Source organism: Myotis nattereri (genome assembly GCF_964212035.1).
Source record: "Myotis nattereri genome assembly, chromosome: 14".
Taxonomy (NCBI): Eukaryota; Metazoa; Chordata; class Mammalia; order Chiroptera; family Vespertilionidae; genus Myotis; species Myotis nattereri.
Window position 1 is genome coordinate 34709216 of NC_138089.1, and position 26743 is coordinate 34735958.

General features: G+C 52.5%; 1 protein-coding gene across 1 annotated transcript in view; it reads left to right on the top strand.

Moving 5' to 3' along the window:
- Positions 1-25966, top strand: part of KY (kyphoscoliosis peptidase) — a gene marked incomplete at its 5' end in the record, with an annotated part of 40972 nt that extends 15006 nt beyond the window's left edge. Inside the window, 8 exons of the mRNA XM_081105507.1 lie at positions 2389-2463; positions 4242-4304; positions 5986-6068; positions 9148-9256; positions 10512-10629; positions 18728-18916; positions 20201-20391; positions 24814-25966. Coding sequence (XP_080961633.1) covers positions 2389-2463; positions 4242-4304; positions 5986-6068; positions 9148-9256; positions 10512-10629; positions 18728-18916; positions 20201-20391; positions 24814-25709 — 1724 coding nt within the window. The 3' untranslated portion in view covers positions 25710-25966. The remainder of the gene's footprint in view (positions 1-2388; positions 2464-4241; positions 4305-5985; positions 6069-9147; positions 9257-10511; positions 10630-18727; positions 18917-20200; positions 20392-24813) is intronic.
- Positions 25967-26743: the final 777 nt, after the last annotated feature.

Sequence of the window (26743 nt, forward strand, 5' to 3'; positions counted from 1 at the left end):
CCTTGTTTGATAGGAAATGGCCAAACTATTTTCCAGAGAGGCTGCACCACTTTACATACCACCAGGAATGTATGAGCTTCAATCTCTCCACAACCTAGTCAGCATAGAGTGTTATCACTATATTTTTATTATTGCTCTTCAAATAAGTGTGATATTTTATTATAGTTTTCATTTGCATTCGAATGGCTAATCATGTTGAATATCTTTTTGTGTGCTTACTTGCCATTTCTATTTTGTCAAAATATCTGTTCTTTTACCCATTTTCTAGTTGGATTGTTCTGTGCACTTTTGTAAAAAGTCAATGTGTCATATTCGTGTGGCTCCATTTCTTAATTATTTATTATACTCTGTTGATTGATGTGTCTGTCTCTTTGCCACTATCACACTGTTGTGATTACTGTTGATTTACAGTAATAGGTAGTTGGAGTCCTCTGATTTTTTTCCTCAAAACTGGTTTGGCTATTCTAGTTGCTGTATCTTTTCATTTAAATGTTAGGATCATCTGTAGTGATACCATCCATTTCATTCCTGATATTGGTGTCTTGGCTTCTGATTTGTGTCTTACCTCTTTTTTTTGTCAATCTGGTTAAAGTGTTTATCAATTTTACTGATACTTTCAAAGAACCAGCTTTTAGTTTCATTGATTATTCTCTCATTAATTTCTTCAAATGTTTTTTTTCTGCAACACACTTTTCTTCTTTCCTTCTTGTATCTCAATGGCATGAATGTTCGGCCTTTAGGTATTGTTCCACAGGTCCCTGAGGCTCTGTTCACTTTTTCTCTCTGTTATTCATGTTGTATAATTTCTATTACTCTATCTCCAAGTTCATTAAATCTTATTTCTGTCATCTCTGTTATTGAGCATATCCAGAGAATTTTTTAAACTATATTTTTCAGTTCTCGAATTTTCATTTGTTTCTTCTTTATAAGTTTTAATTTTTTTCTTATACTTTGTATTTTTACATTTATTTCAAGACTGTTTGCCCTCACCTTTTAGAGCATGGCTGTTTTAAAGTATTTTGCTGGTAATTACAAATTTTGTGTCATTGTAGGGTTAGCATATGTGGATTATCTTCTCCTTTTCAAGTTGAGATTTTCCTAGGTCTTCCTATGCTGGGTAGTAATTTTGGATTTTAGCCTTTGCAGTGTTATGTGGTTCTGCCTGCCCTGTACATGCACCACCCAGTGGCCTGTCTGAGCATTTAGTCTACCCCATAATTTAGATTTTATTTATTTATTACTTTTTAATAATTTATCCTTATTGTTGAAAGTATTACAGATATCCCCTTTGTTCCCACCAATGACTCCCTCCACCTTGCTCTTATGCGTGGCCCCACTCCCTAGGCCTTCACAGCACTATTGTCTGTCCATGGGCTATGCATGTAAGTTCTTCAGCTAATCTCTTTCCACTCCCCTCTCCCTTTCCCTCTGAGATTCATCGGTTTGTTCCATGCTTCCATGTCTCTGTATCTATTTTGTTCGTCAGTTGATAGTTTAGTTCTCAAAGACTGTGATAGGATTTTAGGATGAGATCCCAGGACACACAACTCAGAGGTAACTACAAGAGTTCATCCATAACTTTATGGGTTTGTTTTCCTGACTCCCTCCTCTTCACAGCCTGCTTTCTAGCCCTCTGGCCAAAAAGCTGGAGCTTTCGTTTTTCCACTCTGCCAGCCACTTCTCACAACTGTGTCTGCTTTTGGTGCCAGTCAGGGAGAACAGAGAGTGAAAAATAAGAAGAAGAATTTGCCCCACATGCTTGGGAACTTTAGCTTCTCTGGTGCCCTCTCTCAAAGACTTTCTGTGTCTACCTGGCCACCAAAATCACTCTGCACTGCTACCAATAGAATTTCCTGGGGCTGAGTGAGGAAATTACAGAAAGGGGTGGGGGGAACAATATGGTATTTCACCCACTCTCACTCCACAGGCCGGAAGAGAAGGCTCCTCTTGCAGCACTTTTTCCCTGCACCCCCTGTGCACTTCTGGGTTTGGGGCTGCTGTGGAGTCCAACCTTAGTAATACCACAGGGGAGAGGGAATGGTAACCGCACTGCCAATTTGGTGATGCTTTAAATCCTAACCTTCTTCCCCAGTATTCCAACTGTCATTTACTTTTGAGTCCTCAAATTGTTGCCCCGCGCATTCTTTCCAAGGCTTATAGCTGCATCCGGTGGGAGACACCAGGTGGGAGGAGCTTACTCCGTCTTACCTGGATCTGGAAACTGTCGCCTTGTGTTTTGACTTTGTTCTTTTTAAACAAGAATCACTTGTCTGTTCAAAAGAAAGCTCTAAACCCAATTGTGTTTTGTTGTTCAAACGTCTGTCGTGAAACACCGCATCCTTTCCTAGTAGCATCGGGATGGGACTGTCACCTCCTGTTCCTTTACAGGGACACAGCTGACTGTGGAGGTCCACCCTCGAGACACCATGCCCGAGCTGCTTAAGAAGTTTTCCTTGGATAAACGTACGTACGTACAGGGCTGCTTGTGTGTGGAGGTCTGGCAGGGAGGATTGAGGGCAACTGAATGGACAGAGCCCAGCTTGGGCATCTTCTAGGGTAAGGAGAGTAGTAACCTGGACCTACACACTGGTAAGAGGCAAAGGTATGACAGCCTCAAGCTGGGTTCTGTTTCTTCTCCATTCCCAGAAATCACTATTCTTGAGTGTCTGCAGTTTGGTGTGGGTAAACAAGGCATTTAGCTAAAGATGAATTGCATCACAAGAGTGTTATTGTTTTTAGATACCATTTATTGACTGTCTGAAAGGTACCAGGTAAATTTTTTTACATTCATTAACTTTGGCATATACCAGTACTATACCCACTTTTTAGATAGTAAAGTGAGGCCCAGAAAGGTGAAATAACTGCTAAGTGACCAGCTGGGAAGAGAGTCAGAACCCAGGTCCACCTGAGGCCTATGCTTTTCCCTACCATACATGGCCAGCCTCAGTGCAGTGCACACAGGCCCAGACCCAGGCCCATGATGTCTCCTCCACTCCCTTCTCAAACTTCCCCCTGTATCTGTCCATCTTGTGGCTAAGCATGGGCCTAGGGAAATGCCAGCCGAAGAACAGAGGCCACAGAGCAGCCAAGACTCAGGTTCTGTCCGAGTCCACTCAGCGGGCCAAGGTGGACCCTCCCAGTCTGCCTGGTCCTACAGCCCTCGGCGGTCAGGATCTCGGGAGGACAGTCAAATGGAGAGAGAACAGACCCTGGGAATCCACTGGCTGGGTTCAGATCTCAGTCCTGTGACCTTGGGCACGTGGCTTGACCTCTCCCTTGGACTCAATTTCCTCATCTGTAAAAGGAGGAAAGCAATTCGGCATCCCTCATAAGATTCTCGTGAAGTTGAATGAGAGGTACCAGGTACAGTGCCAATACAAAGCACAAGCCAGGCGTACTAAGGGCACAATAAAGGCAAGCTTCTATTTTGAACCCCCATTATTCTACCAGAGAAGGTAGATGGGAAAAAAATGTAGGTGCAAGAAAAGGCCCACTGTTACTAGAATGGCCTTCATAACTCTGCAACCTTCTGTTGTTATATTTGCAGCCTACAGTGGGCTTCAGGGGCATGAGACAGCTGCTTCGGCACCCCGCCCCCAGCTCCTCCAGGTCCCACCAGGAACCTCCTCTTCCTGACCTGCTTTCAGATCAGCAGGAAGAGTTCCTCTCCTGTTGCCCATGGAGTCTGAGAACTGTAGGCAACCATCCTGCCTTAACAGTCCTGGATTTATAGGATGTGGTTGCCCTGGAACCTTCCCAGGGAATAATTTAATAATTGCTTTCTGGGTTTCAGCTCCATACAAACTACTTTTCTCTCGCCCCACTTTCATGTCTGTCCATGGTCAGTTCTTGTCCAGGATTATCTGGCACGAATCCGCCGGTGCTCCCGGCATCCCCAGCTGTGCTGCTGGGAGGCAGGAGCGTGCGGGGGAGGGCAGGAGCAGCAGGCCCCAGGCGGGCCACTAAATAATCCAAAATGTTGCTGTCGGAGGAAATGCTCGCAGACGGCAGGTGTTTTTTCTTGTCACCCTTCCCTGGTTCCCAGGCCTCCTTCCGCCCCACCAGGATGTCTAGGGCAATTTCAGTAGCAATTTGGTGGGAGGTGGGGATGGGAGCAAGAAGGCTCTGAGAAGGAGAGTGAAGGGGAGGGGTCAGAAGCAAGGACCACACAGAGAATGGTCTGTGCTTGCATTTCTGATTCTTCTGAAGTGTCTCTACTCCTGCTCTTTGGGATATTGTAGGTTTGCAAGGTGATAGAAATGGAAACACGAGACCCCGGCAGCCTGGAGGGAAGGACGCCCATGGTAAGTTGCAGGACCGTCTGCTGGGCCGTTCTATGAGACGGGAATCCGTTTAACCTCATGGGGGAGTCTCCAATCGATTGAAAATGGTTCCCTGGGTCCCTGGGCTTAGGGAGGGAGGAGGAGTGTGAATGATTAGCAATGTCTGCCATGGACACAGGGGGCGAAGTAAAAATCTCACACACCAGATGTGAGCCCTAAGCTAAAGCACAAACCCCACCAATAACAAGGCAGCCCATTATGGGAAACATATTAAAACAAGAATCCAGAATTGTGTTAACTTTGAATAGAATGCCAGTCACCTGTTAGGTCGGAGACATGCAAATAAGCAGAGTGGGGCAGAGGAGGAAACCCTGCGTGGGGTGATAGAGAGCCTGGGTTCAAGTCTTGCTTTTGTTTCCCCCTCACCTTTCCGGGGCCTCAGTTTCCCCCTCAGTAAACCAGATGGCATCTAAGGTTTGGTACAGGTTGGCCTTCTTCCCATTGTTTGGCTTTAAAATTAAAATAATTTTGTTAATGCCACTGGCTTTTTAAATGTATTTGTGCAAACTCATATTTGGATTTCTATAATCTGCTCAGAAGGTAAACTTAATGAGGCATAAATCATTATGGGTAATTTTAATGTTCAGATATTGTAAAACAGTACCAAGAAAGGGTAGGGTTTTCAGTCCCATTTTAGAAACGCCACCTTTCTTCTAAATGGGGGCAGGGAGGCCTCATTTGCAGAGCTGTACTGAGCAGAAATTGTTCGATGTGCAAGTCCCTTTCTTATCCACTTAGGTCACCCTGTCGGCCCTTGTCAGAGAATGGCAGGAGCCAGATTCCACGGAGGGAGAGGGCACTGAGAAATGGGGGCGCTCATGAGGGCCTGCCGCCATGTCCCCGCGCCTTCTGGGGGGCTGGCTGGGCCAGGGCTGCACTCAGACCACGCAGGGTAGGGGCTGATGGTGCCCTAAGTGATGGCAGACGAGAAGTCCCAGCTCTGGCACCAGAGCGGTAACCATGATGGTGCTGGGCTTCCTGGGAGCGCTAATGTGAGGTTGTGCAGGACAGCAGGATCTGGGGTATGGGGTCCAGGAAATGCCTTAGTCCTCATAGAAGAAGCAGAAGAAGAAAGAAAATGCTAAGTTTCTGAGTGAGGCCACAGCTTTACGGTAGGGACCTTGGAGCGGTGGGGAGATGCAGAAGGATCCATGCGGCCTGTTCCTGGCAGCTAAACTTGACCAGCTGCCTAACCAGCTGGCACGGCCTCTCATCCAGTGCCAGCCCAGCGAGGGTCATGGAGCAGCTCAGGCCGGAGCTGGTGGTGACACCCATCCTCACCTTCTCACCACACCTCTGGGGTCTGTAGCACCAAGGTGTGTGGCAAATGCACAGGGCGCTGAGGCTCATAGCCGGCCTCCTGCACTTGCCTGCGGAGACCCCACCCTGCACCCTCGGGGAGCGAGTGACACTGACCGTACAACCTGCTCCACTGTCTCGTTCCCCTGTGTCTCCAAGACCCCAAACCAACTCGACCAAGGGATCTTTCTGAGAGAGACAGCTCTTGGAAGCAGAGTTTCAGGCTCTGAGAATCATGCTAAAAGTCGGGCAGGCACAGCTTCTCAAAAAGACACGGAGGCCTGAGCCAGGCAGCCCTCGTCAGCAGGTCTCAGCAGCTGACCAAGCCTCCCTGTGTTTCCAGCCTACCCCTGGGATCGGTCCAGCCTGAAATCCCTGCCCCTGGACCTGCAGCAGTTTGAGAAACTGGACACCTATGCCTCACAGGTAGGAGAGCTGGCCCTTCTGCCGACCGCGCTCCAGGGTGGCTCAGAGCTCCCTGAGCCAGGGAAGCTCAACCTTTCCCTAGGCCCCTCCTGAATGTATCCCGAGAACTTCGGATGGATGGCCCAGAGTGCCTTTTCACAGTGTATGGATGGGGGACAGAAGGCCCAAGGCAGCAGGCCCTGCCCAGGACCAAAGGCCATTCCACCACCCACGGCCCCACCGCAATCCTGATGCATCCATCCCAGGCTGCACACCCTGCAGCTGCGTCATTGGCAGGCCCCCCCTGTCCTGCCCTCTGCCTGCCCATTTTGGCATTGCTACTACTGAGCCATGCCAGCCCCTGCCCAGGAAGGGAGGGAGAAGGAGGGTGGGGAGGACCATAAATGCAGATGGCCAGCACCCACTGTGACCATAGCCAAGCTCATCCCTTGAGCGTGTAGGCTGCTGAGCTCTCACATCTTTGGGCCTGGACATGTGTGGCATGGGCGTGGGGAGGAGCAGCTACAAGAGCTGAGGCACTAGGGCCACACTGGCATCGTGAGAGCCAAGCAGGACCCTCACCACAGAGAATCTGATTGGACGGGCCAAGGAGCTGGACCTGCTGTGATGTCAGATGAGCCATCCGAGGCTGGCAAGCCAGGAAGTCATCTATAGGCTGCTGGCCATGCTCAGAGGGCAATGCCAGGAGCCTAGCTGTGGCCACAGACACTGCCATGGAGCAGTGGAAAACCAGAGCCAGCCGGACCCAGGGAGGGTCAGGGGTGGGGAACAGTGGACCAGAAGCCATGGACTAAAGTTTGGGGTTAAATCCGGAGTCAGCCTGGCCATAGTGTGGACCTGCAATGTGTTCTAGGCCCTGTGAGAGGGGCAAAGACAAGGGCGTGGCGTTGGTGCTGGACATAGAAGAAAAAGCAGAGGGCAGCAGGGCGAGTGGGGACAGAAGATGGGCCCAGAGGTATCCTTGTGCTCAGAGAGTGGGTCCTGGAGTTCCAGTGAGCAGTGGGGCAGTCGCAGGAGATAATAGGTCAAGGAGTGCCCTAGGGTGGGGGCTGAGGGACATGTGGGCAACTGTGGCCCAACTGAGCCTCCAGTGGCCCCGTCTTCTCTAGAAAGATTGAATAGGGTCAGGACTGCCTTTTCAGCAACCCCAACCCTGTTTCCTCCTGAGGGCCCCTGTGAGAAAACCTAATTTGTTCCTTTTTTAAATTGTGGCAAACTATACATAACATAAAATTGCCATTTTAATAATTTGTAAGTGGCATTAATTACATTCACAGTGTTGTATAACCATCACCACTATCTACTTCCAAAACCAGAAACTCTATACCCATTAAGCAATAAGTTCCCATTCTCCCTCACCCCAGCCCCTGGTAACCTCTAATTTACTTACTGCCTCTATGAACTTACCTATTCTAGATATTTCATATAAGTGTAATCATACAATATGTGTCCTCTTATGGCTGGCTTATCTCACTTAGCATCACGTTTTCAAGGTTCATTCATGTTGTAACACATATCAGAACTTCATTCTTTTCAATGGATGAATAATATTTCATGGTTTGGACCTATCACATTTTATTTATCCATTCGTCTCTGATGGACACATGGGTGGATTCTACCTTTTAGCTATTGTGAATAGTGTTGCAATGAACGTTTGTGAACAATTATCTGTTTGAGTCCCTGTCTTCAGTTCTTTTGTGTATGTACCTAGGAGTGGAATTACTGGATCATATGGTAGTTCTATGTTTAACTTTATGAGGAATACCCAAACTGTTTTCCACAACAGCTGCACCATTTTACATTCCCACCAGCAATGTACAGGGTTCTAATTTCTCAACATTCTTGCCAGCACTTCTTGTCTGTCTTTTTTATTACAGCCATCCTTGTAGGTGTGAAGTGATATCTCTTTGTGGTTTTGATTTTCATTTCCCTATTGACTAATGATGTTGAGCGTCTTTCCATGTGTTTATTGGCCATTTACATATCTTTGGGAAAATGTATATTCAAGTCCTTTGCCCATTTTAAAAGTGGGTTGTCTTTTTGTTGTTGAGTTGTAGTTCTTTATATATTCTGGATATTAAACCCTTATTAGATATATTATTTGCAGATATTTTCTCCCATTCTGTAAGTGGTCTTTTCACATTCTTAATAATGATCTTTGATGAACAGAAGTTTTTTTTTATTATTATGAAGCCCAATTAATCTATTTTTTCTTTTGTGCCTTATGCTTTTGTTATCATATCTAAGAATCCATTGCCAAATCCAAGGTCATGATAATATGCCCATGTTTCCTTCTAAGATTTTTATACTTTAAGTCTTATGCTTAGGTCATTGGACCTTTTTGAGTTAATTTTTTATATGGTGTGAGGTAGGGGTTCTACTTTATTATTTTTTATATGGATATCCAGTTGTTCAACATCATTTGTTAAAGAGACTATTCTTTCCCTTATTGAATGGACTTGGCACCCTTATCAAAAGTCAGTTAGCCATAGATGTATTATGAGTTTATTTCTGGGCTCTCAATTATATTCCATTGGTCCATATAATCCATTGTGTCAGTACCACACCATTCTGATAACTGTATCTTTGCAGTAAGTTTTGAAATACAAAAATATGAGTCTAACTTTTTTTTTCAAAATTGTTTTGACTATTCCAGCTCCTTGCAATTCTATATCAATTTGAGTATTGGTAAAAAGGGGGGGAAAGGCTATTGGAATTTTATATAGAGTCTGTTAATTCTGTAGATTGCTTTGGGAAATATTAGCCATGACTAGGGGCTGCTACAGCCAACCACATACCCACCTGGCTGATCCCAAAATTTACAAAGAAAAGATGTAGTGTCTCTAGGGCCAGTGAGTCAGCTGGTCAGCACTACCCATCATGTTCAGCTACCCCCCCCCCCCCGCCCCCCGCCACCACCACCACCAACAGTTGCCCTCAGCCCAGCCTTTGTCCCTCTGGGCCTCTCCTCTTCCTTCTTTGTCTGAAGGAAAGGGAACACTGGCTGCATGTGGCAGGGTGCTGGGCTCCCACAGCCCTCGTCCAGGCCCTGACACAGCACACACCCCCCACCCCCCAGGTGACAGTCAAGAGTGGCCTGGACGAGCTGGTGAACGACCTGCTCCAGGAGGCCCACAGTGACCTGGAGAGAGTCCGTGCCATCTGGATCTGGATCTGCCACCATATAGGTAGGACCACCTATGGTGTTAGTGGTTCTAGGACCCCTTGGTGCCACTCCTGCAGGCTCTGTTCCCAGAGTAGTATCTCTGGGACTCACTCAATCACCAGTGAGTGTGGAATGAGATGAAAGACAGAGGACAGGGGCTCTCATATGACTAGATTGAATAACCTAAGACTAACCAAGCAGAATAAAAGTCACCATAAAGGGTCATTGGGTAGAGGGTCCCATGTGGCCCTCTGCCCATGGCCAGTGGCCAGAGCTGAGGCCCTTCCTTCAGTCCTGGCTTCCTGGTAAAACTGCTCCAGAGAGATGAGAACCCAGGGCAGGTCATTTTCAAAAAGGATGATCATCAGTTGGGGAGGAGTCATAGCTATTTGAAAAGTTATTGCAACGAGAGTTTGCTTAAGTCCCAGTGCCAGGAAGGGTGGGCTCTCCTCTCCCTGCTCCTGTTCCCATACTAGAAACTTCAGCCACTGGTCTCAGCGCAGTGTCTAGGTTCTCAGAGCCGCCTATAGCCCTTCACAGCACCATCTTGGGAGTCTGACCAGGCCAAGCCAAGCCCCACAGGTGGTTGCTAAGACGATAATAGGTGCTACCCCTTGCAGTCGATGGAAGAACCAGGTGGTGGGTGTACTTTCAGTGCTTCCCTGTGACATAAGGACTTTCCTGACCCTCTGCCGCTCAGCTTTTCCTTTGTCTTCCCAAAGCAGCAGGTAGAGAGGCAGCCAGGGTGAACTCACCTGACACAGGTAGGGGGTGTGACCATAGGCCTGAGGGGCCACCTGCTTCCACCCCAACCCCAGCAGCTCAGCCTGGGCCTTAAGGGGGCAGGATTAGAAACAGAATATTTGGTAGAACATTTTTACTGCACACACACACACACACATGCGCACACACACACACACGTTTGTGTCCGCGGTGCACATTGTGCCTCAGGGCCCCACCGCAGGCCTCCAGCTCTCTTGTTAGCGGAGTGACAGGCTGTAGGCGAGCAGTCTTCTCTATTTGGGGCAAGCTTTGACGGTAGCTCAGCGCCCCCTGTGGGTCAGTGTGAGGCCGAGGCCTTGGGGGCCGCAGCAGGGACAGGAACAGCATCCCTGGGACAGCCTGCAGAGCTGTGTGGAGGTGGGATAAGTATGCAGAGCCCTCCACGCCCGATGCTTCTCCCGGGCCCGAGGGAGGCCAGCCCAAATTCTGTTGAAAACACAGCTGAGGGCAGGGGCTGTGGACCCCCTCTCACAGCCTCCTACTCTGCCCTCTAGAGTACGACATCGAGGCTGCCCAGGAGAAGGACCGCCAGGCCTTCAAACCCAGCAACATCCTGCAGACCCAGAAGACCAACTGTGACGGCTACGCGGGGCTCTTTGAGAAAATGTGCAGGTACCAGAGAGGCCACCCCCACCCACCCCTCCCCCTTCCAAAGTGCTATGAGCCTTCGCCCACGTGCCAGCCCTGAAACCTGAGTTTGCAAACTCTGCTCTGGAATCCAAGTGAGTCCTGAAAAGGTCAATTTCTCCCGTTTTAACACCAGCATAATTGACTTTGTACCATCTGCCAGGCTTCGCGATGCATTAACATAATGGCAGATGAATGCACAGAAATAATTTGGTTATAAAAGGCCCTTTTTCCACCTTCTCCCATCTCTGTGCAGCTGAAGGTTAGAAGAATGGCAGATTTGGGAAGGGGAGGACAGTGGCTGCTGACGCCAAGGGGACTGTGAGAGGCTTGTCCTCCAAGTCTGGCACAGGGGGCCTCTCTCAGGGGAAGCAAAAACTCTCCTACCTGAGAGAGTTGTCAGTTGGAAGAGCTGAATAACTAGGAAGCAGCGTCTGTCTTGGAGCCTTTGGGCTCCGTGTTCATTGCTCTGGGAGTGAGCACCTGGCCAGGTTGCCTGGGTGGGTGACAGCGGCTGAGTGGCCAGTAAGGAAACCATTTGTGTTTGGGGTCATCACCGCCAGGTCTGGGTGACCCTGAGACAGACTCAAGGCTGGGGGAGCCCCACTGATCCCCGCAGTTCCTGTACCTGCTCTCTGAGGTCTGCTGGGTTCCCCAGGACACAATCAGCCAGCCCCAGGGGCCACTGAAAACCCCCCTCCCCAGGGGAGGGATGCACCGCTGTCCACTCTGCAGGCCCCTGGGAGTGTGTTTTCTCGGGCACCGGGACTGCGGGGGGCGAGCCATCAAACCAAGTGTAGCAGGTGGCTGCAAGGGGTCCTATTCTACCAGACATCCACCCACTCAACTGATTCCTGGCCTCACCCCCAGTGCTGGCTTCCCACATCCCCATCTCCATCGCCATGTGCCTGCCCCTCCTGCCCCACCCCTCCCCGGCCTCAGGGCCCACCCCTGCGACCACAGAGGCAACCAGGGCAGGTCGGGTGCAGAGGATACCAGCCCCTCCATCCCCATTCACTCAGCCAGAGCAGCTCTCACGACCCCTAACGTTCCCACTGCCACCCCACCCCAGACCTAGGTGCCCCCATGTGCCTTTGGGCCCCTTAAGGAGCTGGGATCCTCTCCAGGCCCCTGCCCAGGCTCCTCTGGCCCCAGGTTCCTGAACAAGACTGCCCTGGAAAGCCCTCTAGAATCCGACCCCAGCCACCCTTCCAGGCCTGCGCCCTTTGAGGCCGCCCACACCTCCAGAGCTCGTGGCGCCCCTCTCCCTAATGCTCCTCCCAGGCCCCGCGCCAGGACGTCATCAGCACACCTCATCCACACGCTCCTGTCTTGCCTTATGCTTTTACTGAATACGTTTCTAAATTAAAAATATACTTGTTAATTGTAGGTGATGTGTAAAGTGCACAGAAGCAAAAAGAAGCAAATTAAATGACTCTGAATCCTACCACATACAGATAACATTGTCATATGCCTCCCTGGGCTTTGTTCTCCCATAGAGGTGCTAACCTGTGTCCATTTCCTCTCATTCCTCTCACATGTCCACAGGGCTTATATGTCTTCGCATATTGTTAGTCTCTCTCTCTCTCTCTCTCTCTCTCTCTCTCTCTCTCTCTCTCCCCCCCCCCTTCTCTCTTCCTCCCTCCCTCCCCTGTGACCACCCATCTCATAATCCTACACACCGTAGGCCCCCAAAGTCAGGAAAAGACAGGATATTCCAGCAAACTTCTACAAAAATGGGCCTTATTCTCTTTTAAAATATGGAATAACCATCAATCTGACTGCAGCTCTGTTTGTGTGTAGCATCTTCCAGACCTTAATTCTTTTCATCTTAATTTGTTCATTTGAAAACATTCAGGGTTTTTAAGTCATAGAACATGTCCTTCTCTATCCATCACAAGCTTTCTAGCATAGAGGGCTAGAAGGAGTGCCAGACGACGCCAGAAAGACCCCCCAGTCCTCAGTTCACCGGTCTTGAATTGACCACGGGTCAGTTCCATCCCTTTGGGAAGGCACTTAATTCTTGGCGCCTCAGTGTCCTCATCTGTACACTGGGGCTGTGCTGCCTGCTGGCAGGACTGCAGGACTGAACAAGAACATGCAGTTTGGGGGGGTGACCCAGCTTTGGGATTGTTGTGTTTAAGCTCTCTTGTCGCTCTCGAGTACGGAATTGCTTTTGCTCTGTGGACCTCTCCCACAGACCCAGGCAGACTCCCAGCGACTCAGGAAACTGACACTTGCCTGGAGTGAAACCGTCAGCTTTTGGCCTGGTCCAGGTGCTTAACAATGGCCCTATTCTGGCCTGCAGCTGATCATTAAACCACATTCCAACACTTTGCATCATTTAAAGTTAGGCCCCAACGTGCAAGACTCCTCACGTTTGCCCGGGGTGTTTAGCAATAGCTCACAGTTCCATGAATTCTTTTAACTTTTGCTTTAAAGATCAGTAACCTCATCTATGCATCACTTCCCTACTTCCCCTTCCCTTTAAAATAACTGTCGAAGGCTTGGTAAATTCATTAGCTCATTCCTTAATAACCGAAGACAGGTAATCCAGAGCTGCTGATTTATCCCTGCCTAGTTGTCAGAATGTTCTCTTAGCGAGAGCCGTGCCCACACGGCACCGTTACAGCTGCCAGTCCACTCTGCCTCCCTGCAATGGCCTCATTAAGGACTGATTTAATAAAGTAATTTGGTGGGGAATTCGGATATTTTCACAACAGCCTTCATTTCCTCGTCGTCTTTCCCAGGTAACCGACGTGAGGTTATTTGTTGATGCTATTGCTTGTAACTGCTGGTCCGCTTTCTTTCTGACTTTCTATCATCCGGCATTAATGTCTTTCCTTTTGCCTCAGTTGTCACAGCCTTAATGAATTCTGCTTAATTTCCCTGCAGGGCCCAGTTTAATTCCCCAGATCCCTGGCCCTAAGTCAGCCTCCAGTACCTTCCTTGCTCCGTTATCACAGCTCGAGCAGCAGCTAGCAGATTTTCCAGGGACTTTCGATAAAGCCAGGAGCTTATTACCAGTTTGAGGCTTTAATGCTGAGGGACTGATTGTCACCAGTCAGATGTCAGTCAGTTTTCCATCCGTCCATCCTTCAGCTGCCACAGAGAGCAGGCGCAGTGACATGCATGATGTCCTGGATGATCCCAAAACATCTCATGTCCCCAAAGGCCTCAAAACTGGGGAGCGGCCCTTCTCAGCTCCCTAAAGAGCCAGATAGATACCAGGGTAACCTTAAATTATCCCCAAGTCTGACTTTGTCATATAAGGCCTCCAAAAGAGACATCTAACGTCCCCCACCTCTGCAGATTCATCAAATATGAATGACATCACACTAGCAAACCACCCTTTCGTTTTGCTCTGTATACCACCCATAAGTTTATAGATTAAAACATAACTTGGTGAACAAAAGGGCTGGTGCAAGGCAAAGCCTCCCAAACGGGGCATTAGAACAACTAAGTGCTGGAGCTGCACCGGCCACTGACTGGCTGTGTGTCCCCAGGCAAGTCAGCCTCCTTCTCTGAACCTCTGTCTCCTCACCTGTTGGAGAGGAGGTCCCTGAGGTCACGTGACCTCAGAGGCTCTAAACAGGGCCTTCAAGAAAGAGTTATTACTGTGATTACACTTACTGACCACACCATAAGGGTGATGTAAGAAAAGAAAAATGGGCCCTGGCTGGTGTGGCTCAGTGGGTTGGGCATTTCCTGTAGGGGACATGCAGGAGGCAGCAGCAGCAGATCAATGTTTCTCTCTCTCTCTCTCTCTCTCTCTCTCTCTCTCTCTCTCAAATCAATAAAAAAAACCATATTTTTAAAAAAGAAAAGGGAAAGGGAAGCAGATAACAGGAATATAAAGACACTTTCAGATTTACAGCAACCACATAACATGTGAAACATAAATCATGGTTGTTGTTGTCCTGCTGCAGAATGGAAATCACAGTCTGTTTTGGCCAGTTTAGAATTCATCTTTATTGCAATAATATTAACCTTCTTGAGAACCAACTTTTCGGCAACAGCAAGGCCCTAAGACTTCTAAATCACATACGCTTGCCCAGGGAAAGTGGGCATTGGGCTTAAAGTTAATGAAACCATATTTCCTAATTTCGCTATTTGAAATCACAATATTTTCAACACGATGCCAAAAAAAAGAGCAGGTTTTGTTGCCTCTCCTGCAGCCACCATCCTTCCCACCCGCCCTCCATCCCCTTTTCTGTGCGGGGTTCAGACATGCAGGAGGGGGGCATCAGAGCCTGGTGGGTGCACCTGCTGGGGGCCTGGCCGTGTGGGGCTGAAGCAGCATCACGCAGCTCCGATGGCAGGGCCTGGACCAGCTCTGTACACAGTGAGTCAGTCTGGATCCTCCACAACTAATACCATTGGCTTGGGGATTTTCAAAACGGTGAAAGGTAAAACCCAAGATTCTGCAGCCTGCCGGAGCTAGTAGACGGGTCTCCTCGGGTGGTATTGGGGGCTCTAGGACAGCTGGCCTGGGCTCTGTAGGAGGTTTCTCATCCTCTGCCCCTTCTTCAAAACCCTCCCAGCTCCTTCCAGCAAATCCCTCCTCCTTTGGGTTTCCCGGGGCTTTGTTTATCACTAGCATTTCAGTGACGGTTCACCTATCTGCCCCCTTCCAACTTCCAACTATGAGCACTTCCAGGGAAGCCAGTGAGCTTAATGTTTGGAATATTACATTTTACTATATTGTAGGATATGATATGATATGATATATGATATGATAGTAATTCCCTGGTCCCTGGTGCAGTGCTTGGCCCAGAGTGTATGCATCAGCAAGCTCTTGATGGCATGAAATGGCCACGGGTCATCCTGACTAGCTACCAGCAGCTGGAATCACTAGTTCCACAATTTGGCACAAGAATCATGGAATATGAACAATAATGCTTTACATGAGGACTGCTTTGTCCAAATCATCTGGCACATCGCTGCCAGGTAATAAATGTCCTCACATCATAGTCGAGCATGGCATAAGCTTAGAGCTGAGTTTCCTTTTTCATCTTTATTCTGCCCCAGGCATTCCCCATGGCCCTCCCATCTTCTCCTTGGCCTGTCAGAGATCATTGAATGCCAGCTTTTCTTTTTGCCCGTGATAAGCCTGGCAAGGTCACACTGGAGGTGACCATGGGAGCTGGGGGTAGAGCTGGGGTCTCCTGGCTCTGCCCAGTGACCTCCCACTCCAGCTTGGAGCACCCCAAGCCTGGGCAGGTTCTCAAATCTTACCCCCACTCCATCCGCCCCATGGGAGGGTCCCCGATGGCACACAGCCCAGGGACACGGCATCACCTAGGTCCTAGGAGGACCCTCAGGCCGAGTTTGAACCGGCCATGCTGCCTGCATCAGCACCAGCTCCATTTCACTGTGGAGCCTCCTCCCTTCCTGATTCTAGGTGTCCAGGTGGCTCTGAGCGGATGAGCATCCGCGGGCAGGTGTACGGAGGGGCAGCTCCACTCAGTGCCTCTTTCTACAAACAGGCCAGCTCCCTTCTCCCCCCACATGTACTCAGAATCGATATGCACAGACATCTGGGCAAGAAAGGAAAATAACTCACCGAAGAAAGTAATTTCAAGTAGGATGTATGCATTTTTTCCAATTCCAAAAGTAACACATAATCATTCCTGAAAATTTAGAAAATATAGAGAAGTTCAAAGAAGAAAATTTAAATCCCCCAGAATCCCAGGTGACTTTTGCACTGTTTCTCTCTCTGCCCTCCCCCTCTGTCTCTCATCCTCCATGAACGTGGGCACACACACACACACACACACACACACACACACACACGCATTCTCATACACAATGTGCTGAGGGCAGAGTTTTATGGGCTCCTGTCAATTAGCACTGCTTCAGGAGCATTCCTTACCTCACTAAATGTTCTTCACCGCATTTCTCCTCCTCACCCCCTCTCAGAGAACGTGGAGCCCTCCAGTAGAGGCCCAACCCCCACCCAGACCTCCTTCCCACCCCTCTGGCCTTGCTTTGACCTCCCCTCTTGCCGGCAGTTTGCTCTAAGACAGTGGTTCTCAACCTTCTGGCTCTTTAAATACAGTTCTTCATGTTGTGACCCAACCATAAAATTATTTTCGTTGCTACTTCATAACTATAATGTTGCTACTGTTATGAATCATAATGTGAATATCTGATATGCAGGATGGTCTTAGGCGACCCCTGTGAAAGGGTCGTTCGACCGCCAAAGGGGTCGCAACCCACAGGTTGAGAACCGCTGCTCTAAGACTATGAAATGTTCAGATCTCCTCATCGTGGGAACAAGCCCCCTGGACCCCGTGGCCTTGCATGTCCCTCCTCTGCAGCGAGGTGAGGCAGGGGCTCTGCAGGTGTGCATGCTGCCCTCTCCCCTCCTATGGGCCCACCCCGCCCTGCCTCCTGGGCCTCCAACCTCTGAGCCGCCCTGCTGCTCTGAGAGTCAGTTTTGATCTTTACCAGCAGGAAATCTAAACATCAGGACCCAGTGTCTCTTGCTTTCTGCCCCCGTCCCCCACGTGCTCCCAAAGTCCTCCGACAGGGCCCAGCTGGTCTGTTCCCTGGGAGGCTGCAGCAGAAGTGGGGGCTGTGGGACAGCCAAGCCCATCAAGAGCCCCAGCAGAGCGGCCTGTGCCCGCCAGGTGGCGGGCAGGGCTCATCCCGTGCAGGTGAAGCACCCAGGCAGGTGGAGTGTGGTCACCTGCAGGCTCCTCACCTCGCTTCGTTCACTCTCAACAATGATATATAGCTATAGATAAGTAACACTTAGTCCAGCATTCTGCTAATCGTTCATTAAACATTCATTTTTATAGGGGAGATTCCCCCCATTGCCATGGTGAGTGTGTGGCAGTTTCACCCCAGGACCTGAGAGGCCCCGTGGCGCTTTTGCTTAGAGCAACTGAGGCTGTGGACCTGGTCCATGGATATACCTCGTCACCAGAGCATCCCCCCTGAACCAGCCCTGGTGACCCCCGGAGTGCAGAGTCAGGTCACCGGGTCAGTGCTGTGGGCAGCCTGTGTGCTCCAAGGAGCCCATTTGAGGGGCCACATGCACCCCCGGGTAGCGTGGATTTGTGTATTTATTATGCCCGTCGTCCACAAGCGAAAGGACAGTGTCTCAAAGAAGAGGCAACATTTTCTAACTCACACAAAAGCCCCAGAACACTAGCACAGGTGCCCCCAGTCAGACTAGCAGTCCACCCCCTCGGCTGCCATTTAGGGGGGCTGGGGTACTGAAGAGGAAGGCCGCCCACCATCCCAGGACTCTCCAGTTCTGGCTTGGCCTTGGGGTGGTCCCCAACACTCAGATCTGGGCCTCAGGACTTCAGCTATAGACACCCACACTGGAGCTTCCAGTGATCACCGAGGTTCCCAGACGTGGCCAGCACCCAGGCCCCACTGTCCAGGCCCCAGAAAGTGTCAGCAGCTCAGTTGTGAGCGCCAGGCGCTGCTCCACCAAAGGGGCCCAAGAGCTTGGAAAGTCCCATCAGTGTTCTGCATCCCCAAGGACAACTGTGGGGGACTTCAAACTTGTGGCCACAGCAGTCATGACCTTAACGCATGTCAGTCGGACCAGAACGATCCTGGAGTCAGGGCTGGATACTCAGGCTGCCCACCCCATGGGTCCCCACAAAGAGGATCTTGAGCAGGCGGAGCTTTCTTCTGCACCCCGGCTTCCAGCACACCTCCCTGACACCCCACCGTGTCAGCTAGACCCCGCCCCTCAGTCGTACAGGCATTTAGAGCTGCTCTGGTTCAAGAAGGCCATCGTTTCCCTGGTTTCCATGTCCTTGAGGTGGTTCTCACTGTGGTGAGCACCCAGGAAGGCTCTGGGGAGAGAAATTTAGTCTGGATGGAGGAGCAGGCAGCCAGACGACAGCCAGTCTTCACCAGCAGGACTGTCCAGGCCCCTGCTCTGGAGGTAACAGCCCGCAGGCTGTATGTGTGTGGCTCTGTGAGAGGTAAGGAAAAAGAGACACAGAGGGCCTCAGGGACAGCAGACACACCGGAGGCCTGGGGCCACTGACAGACAGACTTGGGCGGGGACAGCCCAGCAGGAGCCGCCTCTCAGACCCGCTGTCGCCCCCAGAATCGCTGGAGTGCAGTGCATGACGGTGCCCGGCTACTCCAAGGGCTTCGGCTACCAGACGGGGCAGAGCTTCTCAGGGGAGTTTGACCACGCCTGGAACGCCGTGTACCTGGAAGGGAGGTGGCACCTGCTGGACAGCACCTGGGGCAGTGGCCTGGTGGACACCACCACCTCCAAGTTCACCTTCCTGTGAGTACCAGACTCCATCCTGGGAGGTGGATACGGGGAGAGCCAAGGATGAAGGAGGTGGCCAGAGGGAAGGAGGGCCAGGGAGGCCTCAGCCTGCTCCTGGCTGCTCCACCTTCCCTCGAGCCCCAAAGTGAGCCAGCTCCAGACCAATTATAAGGACCCAGAACTGATGGGGTGCACAAGGCAGAACTCCTCTGGCTCCCTATTACTCCCTCCACCCGAGAGCTAAAAGCCTCCAGCCTTTGCCCGCGGGCCACGTATGAGGAAAGGCGGGGCTGGGAACCATCTTTAACTCTCCATGGGTTCCCTGCAGGTTTTGGGCCATTGACTGTATCATGATGCAGATACCCGTACCCTCTCCTGCTGCTCCCTAGACACCAGGTCGGTCTCCTCCTCTCCGGGCTGAATGCAGGAAGGGGTGCTGATGGTGTGCAAGGACCCTGAGCCACACTGAGTGCAGGGTCTGGCCAACCCTGGCCTTAAGCAAAGGCCCTGACATTCACTGTGGATTGTGATGTCCATCAGCAGCTCAGATCCATCAGAGAAATGAGCGTTGTCTCTCTCGCTGATGTTTTCAGTTTAAATCTTGACAGCCCCGCACACAGGACAAATGCAAGAGTTTGCCCATGCGCCCACACACCCACACCCACACACACACACACACAGGCAGGACCGGTGCACTCACATACCTCCTCACCTCTGTCAGCTCTGGGCACTGCTCGCTTTGGGCCAAGTAGAGCCTCCCCATCTCAGATGAGTCTCCCCATTCTCTTCTTGATGCCCATCGCTGACCCCCAGAGAGCCACATGGGATCAACCCTAAACACTGCAGAAGGCTCCTCCCACACAGCTGCTCAGGCAAGGAGACCAGGGGGTGATGGAGCCGGCCCCCCTGAGCACTTTCCGCCCCAGCCCCCTCCCCTCCACTGCCTGGCGCCTGGTGCGCAGGCCATGCCTTTTGTTCCCTTCAAGCCTCTGGCTCTGAGAACAGGGGGCCCTCCTCCCAGGCACAGCTGTGGGTTGTGGCCTTTCAGACGGGGACTCACATCCTGCCTTGGCTCCTGTTTCGAGAAGCAGACCCTGAGGTGTCGTCTCCAGCGCCCATGTCAGGATTGGAGGTGGTGCCTCTTCCCATTCCGGGAGCAGGCAGGCCCCCTCCTGGGGGGGGGGGGTTGTTAGCCCAAAGCAGGCCCCGCAGACCCCCCTGGAAGGCCCCGCCGCCCCCTCCACAGAGCTGGCCCTGCGCACCCCATGCGGCTGCTGACCAGCTTTCCCTCCGCTCCAGCTACAATGAGTTCTACTTCCTGACACATCCCGCTCTGTTCATCGAGGACCACTTCCCAGACAACAAGAACTGGCAGCTGCTGAAGCCCCCGCAGTCCCTGAGGCAGTTCGAGAACAACATGTATCACAAGAGTGAGTTCTACAACAAGGGGATGCTGAGTGCCCACCCGGAGACTCCCATGATCAGAACAGGTAACCCCGGGCAGGTGGCCGGTGCGCCCGCAGCAGGGACAGGGCAGCCTGCTCAGTGCCTCCAGGCGCCTGGGCCCCCATGGGACTGTCCTTCCAGGCCCGTGAGCTCAGTGTAAGCTGTATGTGTGGGGGCATTCGGGGGGAGGGGGCCACTGAGGCAGCCAAGGCTGTCAAGCCATTGGTCACACGTGCAGGGACAGAAGCCTCCTCACACCAGCATGTACCAAGAAGGGGGCATGGAGGGAGCCTGCGGGCTTTCCTACCCAAGGGCTGAGTCCCCCATTCTGGCTGAGCCTCGCTCAGCTCCCAGCAGCAGGGACAGCTCAGCCCTGGCTGCACCCCCTCCCAGTTGAAGCTGACTGCCCTGCTGTATTCTCTTCCCAAACTCCTGGCAGAGAGCACGGCTGGCCCAGCTGAGTACGTTTCTGTGTGTCAGTGGTCTGACCAGAAGCCCGGAGTGGCCAGGGTCTCCCAGGGCCCAGGGTGGGGAGAGGCTTTCTTAGGGAGGTGGCCACTGAGCGGGGTCTTGGGAGCTGGAGCAGAGCAGGCATCCTGGTACGTGGGGACGGACATGTTCCTGAAACCTCTGAGCTCAAGCTCCAGAGACCGGAGACTGGAGACCCAGGCCAGGCTCCAGAGGGCAACGCAGCCTCCTCCGTGCCCGGGATGCTGCTGGCTCTGCTGACCTCTGCTCCACCTCCCTCCTCCCAGGGACAGGACCCAGCCTTTTCCAGCCAGCTCCCCTGGGGCTGGGCTGGGCAGTGCAGGACCCCAAGCTGAGCTGTCCCCATGGCTGGCCTGCGTGACATTTGCTCTCCACTTCCCCACGGCAGCATCGTCTGCACTTTATGAGGCATATGGGGGTCACCTCCAGGGATCCAAAACTGTGGTCGTGGGCCTCACAGGACTCTCTCCAGAGGACTGTGTCTTATGCATCTCCAAGGCCCTGGTGCCTGGTCCTGGGCTGGGCACACCACAGGGCTCAGCACAGCCGGTCAGTGCTCCCCTCCACCTCAACGAAGGACGGCCTGCAGGGTTCTCCCTCTCCAATCCCAGGGGGCCTGTGTGCTCTCAGGACGGAAGGCTTGAGCTCACACTAGTGGTCGCACACACAGGGTGGCCTGTGGGGTGGGCCCACTGCCAGGGGATGGGGGCAGCTGTGTTAGTTCCAGCTGCCTTGTCCCTCTGCCTCACAAGGGTTTCCTTAACCAGGCTGAATCCGGCTTACTTTTTAAAACTCAAACACCCGGGGGCTCCTGCTACTGAAATAACAGCAGGAGGCCACTGGCCTGCGCGGAGGCAGGATGGCCTGGGCTGCCAGGGTCTCCTCAGGTGGGGAGCCTGTCGTCTGAGGAGCCACAGGGACGAACGCACCAGGCACACCAACATCTAACTCGTGCCACCGAGCTGACTGTGCCTTTGCAAGAAATGTCAGCACGGGCTGCTTTCTTAGATAGTTATCTGCAATGTGATTCCATACTCGAGATGCATATTTAAAGAATGCCTCTGGGTTGGAGCTAGGTAAGAGTGGGGGTGGGGAGGAAGCAGAAGAGGGAAACCGGGGTGCACAAGCAGGACAGGAAGAAGACACAGGGCAGTGGGGTGGCAAGCCACTGATAGCAGTGAGCTCTCTCCCTTCCTTTCTGAGAGGGCCATGAAGGGGGAGGGAGGAGAAAGGGACAAAGGTGGACATGGGCTCCTACGTCCCCAGGCAGCCCCAGCCCTTTATTTGTGTCTCCCCAGCCGTAACACTCACCTTTGCCAAGAACCCTCGGGTGGCACTGGGACAAGCAGGAAAGGAGGGCCCCTTGGTCACAGCACCCCCACTCAGCAGGAAGGACAGACATTACACAAAATGAATTCATGCCTGGCCAGTGTGGCTCAGTGGTTGCATGTTGACCTATGAACCAGGAGGTCACAGTTCTGAAACCTGACAATCCATGGGTCTGGGCTGCCTGTTACTACCTGAGCCAATTAAGCAGAGACAGAGTTGAATCCTATGTGAGCATTTATTCCAGTAATGCTCACATATGCTGCCCCTAGGGGAGGCAGCAGGTCATCCGTGAAAATCTGCTCTCCCACCTCCTAGGAGCTGGCTGATTATCTATAATAACAAAAGTTTAATATGCTAATTAGACCAGACGTCCTCCTGGACGACCTTCCAGACAAAAGCCGAGGCTGCAAGGGAAGTCTGGGTCCCGGGTTCCTGCTGGTGGCTAGAGGGAAGCCCAGGTCCCAGGTGCCAGAGGGAAGCTGGTGCCAGCAGCTGGGGGAAGGAAGGCCTACTCTTGCACGAATTTTGTGCATCGGGCCTCTAGTATAGGAATAAGGAAGAAAGGCTGTATGCAAGGGGGATGGTGGTGAGGAGGGGAGGACATGGCTGCAGGGCCCGGGGTCTGTGTGTCTGTGTGTCTCCTTCCAGGATCTTGAAGTCCGATAACAAGGTAGTTAATTTTCAGTAGTAGTAAAACAGCTTGCCATTTCCTGGGACAGAGAATGGTCAGCATTCCTGAGGCAAACTTGAGGGCCCCAGGTGTCTCTTATCTTTTTACAGCTCTGTTTTCTTCTTGCCACACATCCTCCAGTTTCCTCAGGTCTGTAAGAAACCTTCTTATCTGTAGCTCGCAAGGCGAATAATTCTTAAACAACTGTGGCTCTATTCTTACGTCCTTTTCTCCACTATTATTTCCATTCCTGGTCAGGGCACCTGCCCAGGTTGCGGGGTTGATCTGAGGTAGGGGGCGTGTAGGAGGCAGCCGATCAATGAGTTCCTCTTGTCAGTGATATTTCTATCTCCCTCTCTCTCTCCCTTCCTCTCTGAAATCAATAAAAATATTTTTTAAAATAAGACAAATTCATGACAGCAGTGCTACGTTCCTGAAAGGGAGACAGGACGGGAGAGGGGCCTTCAGGATGCTCAGCCTCATCTGGGGGGTCTGGAAGGCTCCTTGGCAGTCAGGTCTTGCCCAGGTTTGGGGGATGCTGTGGAGGGGAAGAAAGGGTCCTGGGGGTGAAGGGCAGTGCCCCTGGAGGATGTGAGAGAATGCCCTGTGGCCCTGAGGAGGAGGCCCCTGGCGCTGGCCAGGCCTGGGCAATGGTCTGCTGTTGGATGGTGACCGCAGAAGTGAGCCCGGGAGAGGCAGGGGGGATATTTTCACAGGAGCCCTCAGGCTGCCGTGTGCAGGCCCCGGCCAGTGTCCCACACATCAAACGTGAATTGCAGGGGCACCTCACAACCAACTCAGATGTTAGGTGGAACAGGATGGGGCCATGAGCAGTTGAGGGCTGAGATAGCTCTGCCCACTGAGCTGACTTAGAAGAGGAAGTGAAGGGAGAGGGTTGCAACCCTCTATTGTTCTTGGTCACTTTCTTGGGAGGTGACCTTGGGACAGGTGTCCCATAGGTCCTGAAGGCTGTAGTCAAAGAGTGTAGAAAACGAAAATAGCAGGAAGCACAAAGAACCCCACAGTGAGTGTAATGGAAAGGGAAGGAATGAGAGCAGTCGGCAGTCAGAGGAATGGAAAGGGGGGCCAAGCTGGAGAGGGTGGCGGCCCAAGGGGAGGAGAGGGTGTGGCCTGCAGCCTGGGTTCTCCAAGAAAGCCACTGAAGACTTTGGAGAATGGAGACAGAGGCCAGATTTCAGAGCCAAATGGATAGAGGGGACCTGCCATGGGGAGGGGTTTGGGGGTGTAAGGTGGGTGAGGAGTTGGCAGTGCCTGAGAGGGTAAGGGGAGAGGCAGAGGGAGGGCTGAGGCCAAGGACCCGCCCGTGCACCCACTGGGTCTTCACTCCACAAACATGGCTAAGACACGCCCATGAGGAAGCGTGAGGCAGAGGGGGGTAGAGCAAGGAAGCAGCCCCACCCTTTGAGCACAGTCCGCAGGAGTGACGCCATTCCAAACCATTTTTAAGGTGATGTGTTGACGTGACAGCTGTTGTCACTGTAATAAGCAGATGCTGGAGGGAGCGGTGTGAAAGCAAGGCTCAGGACTTGGAGGAGAGGGTCACAGGGTGGCTCTGCAGCCAGAGCCCGGACCCTCCTCACTCCTGGGCCCCTCCCCTGCTCTGGAATCAGGCTAAGCCTCCATGCAGCTTCCATAAGGGGAATCAGATGAGTGCGGTGAGCACAGACAGCTGGGGGCAGGTTGTTTTCTTGAGACCCCAGGTTTCAACTCCCTCAAAGAGAACCACCTGCAGCAGGTAGGGGGACCCTCCCAGGGGGGTGCTGCAGCTGGCTTATGTCATGTTTGGGGACAACACATTGGACACTTAAAATCAATCATGGTGCAAGTATTTACACCACGGAAAGGGGCAAACACTACAAGTCAGGGTTTTGCACCCAGAGAGCCAGCTGTTACCCATTTACCAGCACAGCATCACAGGCTGAACCCACCTCACCCGGCCTTGGCTTTCCCTCCACAGTGAACGGGAAGGCCACAATCACCGTGGAGAGCTGTGCCCCGACCCTGTTCATGTTCATGCTCAATGGCAAGCAGGAGCACGGGCTGCTGAGACTCCAGCAGAACGGGATGAAGCTGGATGTCTACCCTCCAACCATGGGCACCCACAAGCTGCAGATCTTTGCCAAAGGCAACTCCGACATCTACAGCTCCGTGCTGGAGTACACGCTCAAGTGTAACTACGTGGACGTGGGGGTGCGGCTGCCATCGGAGCTGCACCAGCCCGTGGGCCCCAGCTGGTTCTCGGAGCAGATGGGCATCCGGAAGCCCTCCCACCCTGACCCCATCATCCACACCAGCGACGGGCGCTGCTCCATCAGCTTCGGCGTGGAGGAGGGCATCAGCGTCCTGGCGTCCCTGCACGGGGACGACGGCCCCAGCACCGAGGAGACGCAGCGGCGCTACATCTTCCAGCTGCACCGGGAGAAGCGGACAGAGCTGAAAGTCCAGCTGCCCCACGCCGGCAAGTTTGCCCTCAAGATCTTCGTCAAGAAGAGGCAGGAACCCGGCAACTATGCTTTCGTCTTCAATTATCTCCTGTGCTGCTCCAACACCAAGGTGAACTGGCCCATGTTCCCCGAGAGCTTTGGTAACTGGGGGCAGGACCACGAGCTGCTGGAGCCTCTGTCGGGTGTGCTTCCCGCCAACCGCAACGTCCCATTCAAGCTGAAGCTGCACGGCGTCGCCAAGGCCCTGGTGAAGGGGCAGGACACGTGGCCCCTGGCCCTGAACAGCGAGGGCTACTGGGAGGGCAGCTGCAGCACGGCCGGCTGCCAGGAAGTCTACGTCATGGTGCTGGAGAACGCCAACCACAGCTTCTATTCCTACATCCTGAAATATAAAGTGAACGACCAGTGAGGGCCCGGGCCCTGTGACCCCGCCAGGGAGGGCCCCAGGGAAGTGCAGAGAGCCCTGGACACCACTGAGTCTGCATGGAATCACTCCCAGGCCTCTGCCTCCGTCTCTCCGCCCTGCTGCCGGAGCTGTGATGTTTGTGTTCTGAGGGCTTCGCTCAGGGGTGGCGGTGGCCGAGGGGACAGAGGCAAAGGCCCCCTTAGAAGAAAAAGGTGCTATGTAAATCCACGGTCTTGTAAACTGTACACCACTGCCCAGGTGCCCCTTCTCGTGTTCATGCTGTTGTCTTTGTTGTAGGGCTGATGTGGGGAAGCAGGGGTGCTGGCCAGGCTGGGAGCTCTTCACGTGCTGGGGAGAGAATTCATGCTCTGTTGGGCCCCAGAGGGACGTGATTTGCAAGGCCGAGTCGCCTTCCATCCCTGGCCCCTTCCCAGTAGCATCACAGTGTTTCTCACTCACTCCTGGATCCCAGGTCGGACTATCATTTGTTCCCCAGACCTGACCATCTTCCGAATTCCTGCTGTCTCTTCATTAGGTGCTTCTTGCTTTTCGAGAGCCCAGGGGGGAAAGGTGTGAAGAGGATGGGAGCTCCCCGAACTGGCTGGAAGCTGGTGGCCCCCACCACCCCTGTGTACACTGGAAATGTGGCAACAGAGATGTGATGAGGAGACTGTGAAGCAGAGAGAAGCCAGTGCCCACTCTTGGGTATCCTGGCAGATCTTTGCCAAAGGCAACTCTGACATCCACAGCTCAGTGCTGAAGCGAGGGCCGAGACTTCCGGCTCTGTGCTCCCAGAGGAGCCTGCAGACCGTTGGGTCAGTTGGGGGTGCCCTTCCAGGCCCTCTCTGAGCCTGCACCCTGCACAGGGAGCCTCAAGAGGCCTGCCGGCCCCTGGGGAGCCTTGTGGATAACCCTAAACACAGACCTGGGCGGGAGGCCAGGCGAGGGAGGCGTGCAACCCTGCAATGCCAAGGAGGATCCCAGATACTAGGACTCTGCAGGCCCCAGGAGTCCCCGCCAACAAAGCCACAGCTGGG